The sequence below is a fragment of the Camelus bactrianus genome, chromosome 4 (assembly GCF_048773025.1).
Source record: "Camelus bactrianus isolate YW-2024 breed Bactrian camel chromosome 4, ASM4877302v1, whole genome shotgun sequence".
Taxonomy (NCBI): Eukaryota; Metazoa; Chordata; class Mammalia; order Artiodactyla; family Camelidae; genus Camelus; species Camelus bactrianus.
In genome coordinates this window covers 47,167,638-47,179,930 of record NC_133542.1, presented here as the reverse complement: position 1 = coordinate 47,179,930, position 12,293 = coordinate 47,167,638, and the positions used below count along the sequence as shown (strand labels likewise).

The 12,293-nt window shown below is 48.1% G+C and overlaps 1 protein-coding gene across 5 annotated transcripts in view; it reads left to right on the top strand.

The window, feature by feature from the left end:
- FBXO10 (F-box protein 10) overlaps positions 1–12,293 on the top strand; it is a 45,683-nt gene that overhangs the window by 14,062 nt on the left and 19,328 nt on the right. For 4 of the 5 annotated variants that reach the window (XM_074361848.1, XM_074361847.1, XM_074361849.1 and 1 more), the window contains exons 2-3: positions 5,974–6,572; positions 9,563–10,384. In XM_074361848.1, the coding sequence (XP_074217949.1) occupies positions 5,988–6,572; positions 9,563–10,384 (1,407 nt within the window). In that variant the 5' untranslated portion in view covers positions 5,974–5,987. The remainder of the gene's footprint in view (positions 1–5,973; positions 6,573–9,562; positions 10,385–12,293) is intronic. The other variant, XM_074361851.1, reaches the window with a different exon arrangement.

Genomic DNA, 12,293 nt, shown 5'->3' with positions numbered 1-12,293 from the left:
ATTGAGGACAGATTAGTGGTTGTCAGGGATTAAGGACGGGAAGAGGAGTCAGGAGGGTGGTAGGTGTGATTATAAAAAGGTAATATGAAGGACCCTGTGGTGTTGGATCTGTTAGTGTCTTGACTGTGGGTAGTGGGTACATAAACCTACACAGGTGATAAAATGGTACAGAATGTAATACAGACACACAAAAACGAGTACCAGTAAAATGGGAAATCTGAATAAGGTGGTAGATCGTATCAGTGTCACTGTGGTATTATAATATAGTTTTGCAAAGTGTTACCACTGGGGGAAATTGGGCAAAGCATACGAGAGATCTCTGTATTATTTCTTACAACTTCATAGAGACCTACAGTTATCTACAATTATCTTGATAAAAATTTCAGTTAAAAAAAACAGATTTTTAGAGAAATGTCTGGGCAAGAGATGTAAAAAATGAGCCAGGCACATCTTGACATACCGTAGAGCAGGGAAACTATCAAAGACCACTTGTGCCAAAAGGACTGAGGAACTAAATTGAGGCCGAAGATGGCTCAAAATGAACTTCAGTAAGAATAGCAAATTCAAAGACTTGAAATCTGGAGAATATGTTTAAATCCATCTCTTCATAATTATAGTTTAAACACACACACACACACAACCCAAATTGGTTACCTTCAAAGAGTAACAGGGGAATTCAAATTCATCATCTTGAAACCTGGGGAATGAAAGAGTCAAGCTGGCCATTCCTAAGTGGACTGTCTCTCTGGGCAACCAAATGGTAAATGCAGAGATGACTTTCCTAATGAAGTTATTTCAGCAAATAAATCAAAACCAAAGAATCCAGTTGGAGTATCCCGTTTTGTTACCCCAGGAAATGAATGGATCTAAGCCTGGGGCATCTGCGGGCACTAACATCAAAAAAGTGACAGCCAGCCTTGTGGACATGTCCCGATGGAAAGACACATGACCGTTCGCAGCCTTGCTAAAGGAATGTGACTGAGTCTGGTCAGGCCTCCGGCTCCAGCTGCCAATACACAGGGAATACAGCTGGCAGGGCAACAAGTTGAACTCTCACAAAAATGTATACAGAGAAGTCCAGACTGAGAAATTTTGGTCAAATGGTTCAAGTTCTTCAACAGATACATTGTAAAGAAAAGAAAGGGTTGAAAGGGGAACCTATAGATAGAATGGGAATGAAACACATATCAAGCTGAAAACCTAAGGACGAAACTAAATTGTAGTATCTAAGAGTGTGTACTTAGGTGCTAAACACAAAGAGACTCAAGGAAGGGACCACTGCACAGTCAGAAGGGAAACGTTTACCTTGGGGAGGGGGGATTGGGATGGGGCACATGGAGAGGCTTCTGGAGTGTCTGGCAAAATTCCACTTTTTGATCTAGGAGGTGGTTAACAGGATGTTTGCCTTAGAAAATGATTCTCTAACTACACATGTGCTTTGTGTCCTCTGTTTAGTTTTACATTTTTAAAAGGCTGTGATAGGGCTGTTCTCAGGTTGCTGTGGGAAGCCAGAGGATGCACTTAATCTCTAAGGAGAACAGATGAGGAAAGGCCCTCTGTAGGTGTTATCAGGAGAGTGAGGGGAGGGGAAGAGGAGTGTCAGGGATGAGGCTCGAGAAATAGACAAGCTTGTGACCTGCCTCCTGGACTAGGCTTTATCCTAGAAGCCATAGGGAGCCACTGAAGAATTTTACACCAAGTGGCATGACCAGATTCATATTATAGCAAGATTCTCCTGGCAACTGAATGTCATATGATTGGATGGAAGTGGGACCAGTTCCAGGGAGACCAGTTAAGAATCTACTGTAATAATCCAAACTAAAGATGGTGAAGCCAGAAATAACACAGTGATAGAGGAAATGACTAATTTGAGAATTCTTAAGGAGGCAGAACCCCAGAGCTTGAGAGACTGCCTGGGGGAGAGGGTGAAGGAAGGAGAGAGAAAAGAAATCAAGGAGGTTTACTAAATTGGAGATGAAGTTTACATACAATAAAATGCACAGAATGGAAGCTATTTTAGATGTGTGCACCCGTGTAACTAACATACCAGTGAAGATATAAAACATATCCTTCACTCCCAAAGTTTCCTCTTGACCCCTGCTAGTCAGTCCTACCCATTGGCAAGCACTGTTCTGATTTTTATCACCATAGGTTATTTTTTCTGTTTCTGAACTTCACCTAAATGGAATCATACAGTATGTAGTCTTTTGTGACTAGTTTCTTTTGCCTAACATACTCTTTTTGCAGTTCATCCATGTTGTTGTGTGTATCAGTACTTCATCCCTTTTTACTGCTGAATAGTATTCCATTGTATGAATTTACCACTATTTGTTGATCCACTCTTCTGTTGATGGACATTTGGGTTGTTTTCTGTTTGTTTGTTTGTTTTACTATTAGTAAAGCTGCTGTAAACATTCTTACACAAGTCCTTTTGTAGATGCACATTTTCACCTATCTTGGGTAAATATCTAGGAGTGGGAGTCGTGGGTCACAGGATAGGTGTATGTGTAACTGCAAAGGAAACTGCCAATTTCCTAAAGTGATTGTAGCATTTCATATTTCTGCCAGCAGTGTGAGAGTTGTAGTTGCGTCACATGTTTGCTGCTTTGATGCTTTCAGTGTTCTTAATTTTAGCCGTTTCAGTGTGTGTGAAACACACACATACAGCTCATTATGGTTTTAGTACAAATTGAGTAATAATGAGTACTAATGATGTTGTGTGTCTCCATGAATTTATTGGCCATTCATTTTTCCTTTGTGAAGTTTCTGTTCAAATCTTTGTGCCTAATTTTTATTGGATTTTGTTACTACCGAGTTGTAGGATTTCTTCGTATATACTAGGTTCAAGCCCTTTGTCCTATGTATGTTTTATTGCAAATATTTTTTCCCATTCTATCACTTGTCTTTTCCTTTTCCTAATGGTCTTTTGATGAACAAAGAATTTTAATTTTGATAGACTAAGGTTTTTTTTAATGGTTAATATCTTTTGTGTCTCAGAAATCTTTGCCTCCCCCAAGGTTGCAAATATATTTTCCTCTAGGAACTTTATAGATTTAGTTTTTATGTTTAGGTCTGTAATCAACTTTGAGCTAATTTTTGGTGTATGGTGTGAGGTAAGAGTTAAAAAGTTTATTTTTCCTTTGGGTATCAAGTTTTTCCAGCATGATTTGATGAAAAGCCTTTTCTTTATCCGCTGAATTGCATTGACGTTTTTGTCAAAAAATCAGTTGACCAGTTTACATACAGATCTATGTCTAGACTCTGGTTTTCTTATGCCAACACTGCATTGTCTTGTAGCTGACATGTTGAGGGAGTCTAGATCATGTTGTCTTTTTTTTTTTTTTTTTTTTTTTTTTGAGTGTTAAATTTTATTGTAGCAAGCAGTTAAGTTACTGGCAGAACCCTTTGATCCTGTCAGGCTTGCTTTTATTCTTCCAGTTTGGTTTTATTCCCATGGCATATGCTTTCTGAATCTCTGTGTGAACACGCCATATTCTGGGCTGGAATTGCACTGTCTGCCAGCTCTGTGTGAAGTCTGGCATCACCACTTACTCCACAGCAGAAAAAAAAATCTGCTAGGTCTGGTGAAGTACTGCCCTGGGTGTGAGTGTTGTCCAGCTCCCAGCCAGGAAACTGCCCACCCAGCCTACCCCGCCAGCTCTGTGCCACTCGCTGTTTCTAGCACCCTGCCTCGCGGATTCCAGCCGCTTCAGCTCAGAACTCAAATCTGCCTGCTCGGTAGACTACACTCTGCTTGGGCTCCATCGCACTGCCCCACAGTAAGAAGGTGCCCCAGGATGACAGCTGGAGTGGTCTTGCGCTGTCCCCATTTCCCTGCTCTCTGACCACAGTCCTGCCTGGCTTGCTGTTCAGTGGCTGAAAGCATGTGCCCTGTCGCCTCGGGTATTTTGTCCAGCTTTACGGTTGATTATAACAGGAAGGAGAATCCAGGTCCAGGATTCTGTCACGGCCTGAAGTGGAAGTTGGGACTCCGGTTTGGATATGATGCTGAGTATTTAGTAGCTGTGGAACATCCAAGTAGAAATGCCGGGCCAGCAGTTGAGTGTTCATGTATGGAGCTTGAAAGAGACAGTTGGGGCTGGAGACTTGGATTTTGTAGTCCTGAATTTATACTGGTAGTTGAAGCCGAGGGAATGAATAGGATCACTTAGCTACAGGGTGGTCAGAGAAGGGCTAGAAGAACGTTCTTCTCCTTAAAAGCCTGAAGAGGTGTAGCTAAAGAAGTTGGGGGAGGAACGGGAGACACAGGTGTCACAGAAACCACCGTGAGTAAAGTGGCGTTCATCTGCGGGGGTCAGAGCCCAGCCTTTCCTCTGTACGTAATGCTCACCGGTCCAGAGCCAGCTTTTCTCCAGTGCTGCTGAGGACTTCGTACAGTCTCACTGGGTGATCATGATACAAAAACCTACGTACCCGAGCTCTGATACTTATCTGTAGAGTTGAAGCCACACCTGTCTGGAGGAGGCTTAGAATTTCTCAGACATAATCACACATCTGTGCTTCTAGCCTTCTCGGGGCTTAGACAGCTAACAAATGTGATCATCATTTTCACAGAACTGAGAGGGAAACCCGGGCCTGGAGAGGCAGACAACTTGATTATTAGAGTCAGTGGTGAAGTCTGCCCTGTTTCTAGTTTTAGTTTCTAGTTGTCTGGAGACTTTGTGGGGTTCAGACTTGGAAGTTGCTAGGTCATCTAACTCTGTCCCCTGGTTTTTCAAGTGGGAAAACAGACACTGATAAATGAGAGAGCTTTAAATTAGACATGAATAACAGAAATGCAACGAAGCCAGCTTAAGTAGCTGATGGGATTCAAACGGCAAGGATGAAGCTGAGCTCAGGAGAGACTGGAGCCATGACCTAGTGTGCGGCAGGGACACTGGATGCCCCTTGTTTCTGCCCTTCTCTCTGCTTTTTTCTGTCTCTGATTCATTCTCTCAGAGCACACCAGCTTCTTCTGCTTCCAGCCTCCCCCACCCCCAGAAAAAATGGTCACTAACAACTGTTCCTAAGTTTATAGCTTAGGAAACAAGCCATTCGTTCCCTTCTATTCAGGAAAGAGTCAACCTGATTGTAGAATCACAACTCATATTCCCCTGGAGAGCCTGGTGGCCCAGTGGAGCCATCTGGAGTCCAGGCATTTGCGGCCAGGAGCCTGGGTGGTGCTGTTGTACACACATGGCTGTGGGAAGCCCTACCTCTGTAACCAACTGGCGTAAACTGATGGTGAGGGGAAGGTATTTTCCAGAAAAAAGCAAGGGGGCAGATGGCTGAGCAGCCAGCCCTGTAGATGTTTGGGACACTAGGGTTACAGCAATAACCAGTGGCAGAGCCAGGACCAAAACCCGCAGCTCTGATCCAGCAGCAGCCTTTCCTGAGGCTGCCTCACATGAGGGAGGATTTGATCTGTAATGAGGAGACATAGAGCTCTAGGACCATAACAGCCAAAGGCAGGTGCCCTCTGTATTCAGACTCTTAGTTACAAGTCACACAAACCCAAATCAAACCAGCTTCAGCAGAAGGGGAATATGTTAGAAAGCCCTTGAGGTGCCTCACAGACTTGAAGGAAGATTCCAGGGCATCTTCAAGAATCTGGAATCAGTACCACCAGGACACAGACACGTGTGCTCACTGTTTTTCTCTTTTTCGGTTTTCATCTTCCATCTCTCCTCACTTCTCTTTGGCTTTGGTGACACAAGATTTTCTCCACAAGCTGGGGAACGTGGCTGCCAGCAGTTCCAGGGTCATAGCCTTATAGTGTCTTTAAGAGAAAAGAGAGTCTTCCCTGCTGACTCCAGGTAGAAAGCGCCCAGGGAAGGATGCTGACTGAGTGAATGGAGTCCTGTGATTGGGTGGGCCTAGGTGCTTGTTCACCCCTGGGCTCAGAAGGCAGGGGGTATTTTAAGAAGGGGCTGGTAAGCAGGGTAGACAAAAACCTCTTTTGTTTTGTATCAGTCTCTCAGGTGACCATGGAGGCCGGCGGCCTCCCTCTGGAGCTGTGGCGCATGATCTTGGGCTACCTGCACCTTCCCGACCTGGGCCGCTGCAGCCTGGTGTGCAGGGCCTGGCATGACCTGATCCTCAGTCTCGACAGAACTCGCTGGCGGCAGCTGTGTCTAGACTGCATCGAGTGCCGCCACCCCAACTGGCCCAACCAGCCTGATGTGGAGCCCGAGTCTTGGAGGGAGGCCTTCAAGCAGCATTACCTTGCCTCCAAGACGTGGACGAAGAATGCCGCGATCTTGGAGACCTCTGTCTGCTTTTCACTGTTTCGCCGGAGGAGGACGCGCCGTACCCTGAGTGTCGGGCCAGGCCATGAGTTTCACAGCCTAGGCAGTGCCCTGGCCATGGCCAGCCTATTTGACCGCATCCTGCTGTTCCCAGGTATGCATGAGGAGCAAGGTGAAGTCATCCTGAAGGTGCCCGTGGAGATCGTAGGCCACGGAAAGTTGGGCGAGGTGGCCCTGCTAGCCAGCATTGACCAGCAGTGCTCCACCATGCATCTGTGCAACCTCGTCTTCATGCCGGCCTGGTTCTCACCCTTCATGTTTAAGGTGGGTGTGCACATCAGATGGATGGCCTCTCCCTTCCTGACCCTGGGCCTTGGCCTTTTGTCAGTGGGTCTGTAACCTCTTTTTTTGTTGGAATTGAGAGTTGAGTCATTATTCCAATAATATACTCCTCTGAGTTCTGTACAAGTTGACAGAGAGGCCCAGGGATCAGTAAAGATCAACATTCTGCTTTATTCCTGGCAAAGCTATATTTTAAAACATGAGCCTTGGACTGGAGGCCCAAATTGCTTTGTACTTCTTCCCTTCCAAACTGGACCAACTGGAGCCACAGGTAGAGCAGCCAGGTGGGAAAGCCAGGTTCCGGGAGCAGGCCACGTGGTGATAGGCAGAGAACTGGTTGGCTGTACCTGGCAGCATTCCCAGAGAGGGCCGAAGAGGGGAGGTTCTGCAGGCCAGTGACCTTCAGCGCGTTAGCCCCATCCTGTGGAGGGTCAGTGAAGGTCTAGCTTTTGCCAAAGATGACTGGAGAGAGGGTCAGGAAATATCAGGACAACACATTCCTTCTAGGAACACAGAGCAGTTATGTTCAAGGACAAGCATGTGTTGGGGTGTTGGTAGCTCCTGGCAGAACAGTCTACAGCTTTTACATTGCCTAGAAACTGATTGCAGTACATGGATTTTGTACCTAGTCAACGAAAATTAGATTGCCACTAGTCTACCAATAACAACGAAATTGTCTCAGGTTTGTAATGATCATTATTCCACCAATCATTTATGATGCACTCGCTGTGTGCCAGGTACGTATTTTACAGCCATTACTAAGATGGGTAGTGTCATGTGGCTTTAGAGGTGAGCAAACTGAGCCTAAACAAGGGTCTCAGACTTCGTAGGGGAAAAGCTGGGACAGTTATGGTAGACAGAGTAGATGCATCCCCATTTTACAGATGAGGGACACTGAGGCTCAAAGATGCTGAGTAACTTTCTCAAGTAGATGATTAGTGAGGTTAGAACTCAAATCCAGGCCTTTGATTCTAAGCATTTCTGAAATTACATTGTGCTGTATTGCCTGGGAACTTAAAAGGCTGCTTGCTATTTAGGCCTGGAATGTTTCAGAAGGACCGATGAGGTCCTCCTGTGCTTATCTGCAGACCTAGAAGAAGAGTTGGTTTCCAGACCCTTCATGTTTCAGAGGTATTCATTCTTAGAGTCATTTGTTCATTTCAGCCTCTGCTTTCCCCTCAGAAATGCAGCCGTAGATCCTTGAGGGATGAGCTCTAGCTGTAGACTTCTTTATAGCCTAGCCCACCATCTGGCTTAGTGCTTGGTGTATAATAATGCTCAGTCCATGATTGTCTCTTAAATAAAAACAGGACAAGGGGCTAGGATGACCTTGTCTGAAAAATGCAAAGGCCAGAGTGAATTCACAGCCATTTTCTCTAACTTCCAAGGAAAACCTTAGGAATGGCTCTGCATCTCTAGAGAGCTGGTATTTGCATGCAGAGATGACCAGGCAAGAGAAAATAGACTTAAACTGCAGCAAGAGAAAATTAGGTTAGTCATAGGGAAGAACTAGGGAAGCTAAGGGGAGTTAAGGTCTGGGACAGGCTCTCAAGGGAGGTCACTGCTGGAGAAAGTGAAAATTGTCCAACGGGTGGGTATGTCTGGATTGCTAAATGAGATCATGAGACACTCCCTCATTTTATGGTTCAGTACATCTCATGGAACTTGGTGTGAAATCCAGAAACAGCTCTTCTTAAGGAATACAGAATGGCTGGGCTTCTCTGTCAGGCCCGGAGAGCTGAGGGGCTGGGGGAGCTGTGTGGTGGGGCTGCACGCCTCCCCCACCCCAGGGGACTCTCTGCTCCTCCTGTTCCTGACCGCAGATGGTTAACAGCTAACTTTCATCGGGTGCCAACTTTGTGTCTGGCTCTGTGCCTTGTGCTTTGTTAGCTAGTGAGCCCCATATTGCTGACTGAGAAACTGAGGCTTGGAGAAGTGATGGATTTGTCCAAAGTAATGCACTTGGAAGAGGCCGAGCTGGGGGCTGTGCCCTCAGCCACTGCTCAGCACACCGTGTCCCCCTCTGTAGGGACGTGGCCTGCTGTCTCTTGCTGTAGTTGTGCACCAGCACCAGTTCCCACACAGACTTCTCTAGCACCTGTGGCAGAGCTCAGGCCCTCCTGGCCCATCTGGGCCCCTGTCAGTCCTCCAGCTTCGCCCGGCTCTGCCCTGAGTCCAGGCACAGGCTGGCGCTCTGTGGGGAGCCACGGGGCAGCAGGCTCAGGTGGAGGCAGGCTTGCGGGGCCGAGGGAGGATGCGAAGGAAGGGAGAGTGCTTCTGAGAGTGAGACCTGGAGGAGCACCACGTGATGGGGCACAGTCTCCATGTGACCAAGACTCCACCTGGGACCCCTCACCTGCCAGAGGGCTTGGTGGTGGTGGGCTTGCGTCCCAGCCAGCTCCCATGTGTGTGAAAATCTGAAGCTCTCCCCCTCATTTCTGATCATCCCTGGAGTGACATTCTCCTGGGATTCACCTCCAGTATCAACATGTGTCAGTTCCATCTCACCAGCATCCCACTGAGCATTCAGCACCTTCCCCCTACTCCATTTCACCTCCCAGGCATGCCAACCCTGGCTTGCTCTCTGCCCAGGCAGACTGGCTGTCACTTTAATATGTATGATTTATCCTCAGTAAGCACTTCATGAGTATTGGGGGAATTTACTTGAGACGAGGGTTTTAGGAAGGGCTGTGCTGCAGAGAGTGAACTTCTCTGCCACAATCCGTATCCACTGTTGTCCCCTGCCCTTTGGGGTTGGAAGGAGGGGTGGGCGGGCAGCTGCAAGTGATCTTCCTTATGCAGAGCAGCTCCGGGTTCCTCCCGGGCCCAGCAGACATGTGCCCTGGGGGGAAGGGAACTTGAGCAGGACAAATGGCTTCTCCAGGCTCCACTCCCTTACGAGCAGTTAGAGCTCTGACTAGCAAAACAAATCTTATCCCTGTTACACCCACTCTCTCTTTTCCATTCCCCAGACAACTTCGGGTCATGTCCAGTTTGACAACTGCAACTTTGAGAATGGGCACATCCAGGTCCATGGCCCAGGCACCTGCCAAATGAAGTTTTGTTCCTTCAAAAACACCCATGTCTTTCTGCACAATGTGCCGCTGTGTGTCCTGGAAAACTGTGAATTTGTGGGCAGTGAAAACAACTCTGTGACTGTTGAGGGCCATCCGTCCTCAGAAAAGAACTGGGCCTACGCGTATCTCTTAGGGCTTATCAAGTCCTCTCCCAGCGTGCTCCCCACAGAGGACTCTGACTCTTTAATGTCCCTGGACCTGGAGAGCAGGGACCAGGCCTGGAGCCCGAGGACCTGTGGCATTGTCATTGAGGGCAGCCAGAGTCCTACCAGCCCAGCCTCTAGCTCCCCTAAGGCTGGCTCACAGGAGGCAGAGGTGGGCAGTGATGGGGAAAGGGTGGCCCGGACCCCAGACAGCAGCGACGGAGGCCTGAGTCCCAGCGGTGAGGATGAGGATGAGGACCAGCTCACGTACAGACTGTCCTACCAGGTGCAGGGCCCGCGGCCGGTCCTGGGGGGCTCCTTTTTGGGCCCCCCTCTGCCGGGAGCATCCATCCAGCTGCCCAGCTGCCTGGTGCTGAACTCACTGCAGCAGGAGCTACAGAAGGACAGGGAGGCGATGGCACTGGCCAGCTCCGTGCAGGGCTGCCTCATCCGCAAGTGCCTCTTCCGGGACGGGAAGGGAGGCGTCTTCGTTTGCTCCTACGGCCGAGCCAAGATGGAAGGAAACGTCTTCCGGAACCTGACTTACGCGGTGCGGTGTATACACAATAGCAAGGTGCTGTCCCAAGGCTTACTGTGCAGACACGAGGCCTCACTGGGTCATCAGGAACGTGATTTTTGAGTGGTGAGAGGGCTTCCGTGGCTGTATGCAGGAGGGCTTTGATGGAGCTATTCTGTGTTTTTCAAAAAATCACCATCTTGTAAGCTTATAACACACACTCTGCCTCATGTCCCTCATCTGATTTGGACAGAGCAGAAACTGTTCTTCCTGTTTTACAGAAGAGGAGACAGGCCTAGAGAGGAAGGTGACTCACTCAGGGTCACGCAGCAAGTTAGAAGCTAAATGTAACAGGGAATAGTTCCATAACTATGTTATGTTGCTTCTCAAACATGTCACCCAGCTCTTGGGAGAAGGAACAAGGGCTCTTTAGCCTGAATCTGAGAAAATTCAGGGAGACACGATCCAAGCTTGTGTGGGTGGTTGAGGTGGCTTCCCACACGAGGAGAGGGTAGCCAAGGAAGGTGGGATGCATGCGGTGAAAAGGAGGTGCAAAGTACAGGTGTAGGCAGCAGACGTTGTGTGCTAGGGCCTGGATGTGAGGCTGAATTCAGCAATGTGCTGGGGACGGAGCGGGTGTTGGAAAATGGGCAGGGAGGTGAGCAGAAGCCACCTTGCCAGGGCTTAGAAAGCCCCATGGAGATGTAACTTCATGCTAAGAGCAGTCCCTCCTACCACGGATGCCAGAAGCACCCTCGTATCTGCAGCCCCTTTGGGCACCGCAGGACAGTCTGCAGATCCTGAAAACAGCTGAGGATGGGAAAGGCTTCAAAAAGGAAAGACATGGTCTTCTAGAAAGAATCATGACATAGCTCCTAAGTTTGAGTCTTGCCTCTCCACTAATTCACTGTGAACGTTACCTTCCTCTTCTGTGAAATGGAAATAAGCACTCCTGCCCCGCCACCTTCACTGGGGGTTTGTGAGGATCCAGTGTCATAATATTGGCAGAAGCACTTAGCAAACTAAAGCGCATTGTACACATGTCACATGTGGGTCTTGCAGGTCTCCAAAGGCTCCTGGAATGGTTGATAGCAATTTCGTCTTAATTTTATTTTGTCCACTTCCAAGGAGTATTTCAGGTGGCATTACCCTGAATGCACAATATAAGACTGTGCTATAAACAGAGAATAAAAGGTGATGGTCAGATAAAAGGGGTGGGTGATAGCTTTGCTTGCAGGGGTACCATGATGGAAGGATGTGGGTTGAGCCCTCAAGGAGGGCTTTCCTCCTTGCATGATTGTTAAAGAGTGTGGCTTCTGAGTCAGATTCTGGCTCTGCCCCTTATAAGCTGTATGTCCTTTGGACTAATGATGCTACCTACTCCGTGGTGTGGTGAGCGTTCGCTTTGTATGTGTATATCAGGTGCTTAGCAGTGTGTCTGGTGCATAGCAAGTACTCCATAACTGGGTTGATTTGTTTGTTTGTTTGTTTGTTTGTAAAGACTTAAAAAAAAGCTTTCCTGGGGGATTGGTGCCTGGGCCAGGCTGTGCAGAAAGACTGGGAGTTGGCAGGGTGAATCTGTGAGGCACCGGAGGTATGCGGGAAGGCCCAGATGCGGAGAGGACACGGGACATTCGGGGAGTTACAAGTTGCCTCAGCAGCCGGAGCATGAGGTAGGAGCTGAAGAGGAGACAGGGAGGGGTCAGCAGGAGGCAGTCAGCTGAGGGACAAGTGTCCTGCTGGAGATCGGAGTTGTCCTGAGGACAGTGGGAACTCACTGAAAGATGTCAGGCAGAGAATTGTGGTCAGATCTGCATTTGGAAAGCTCGTTCTGTCAGCTTTGTAGAGGATGGAGTGGAGAGGAACAGGCTAGAGACAGAGTCCATGAGGGGCAGTGGATAATTAGGGTCCAGAGATGGAGAGGAGGGGAAAGGGCAGTCGCTTGGGGAGAGAGTAGCTGAGGTTA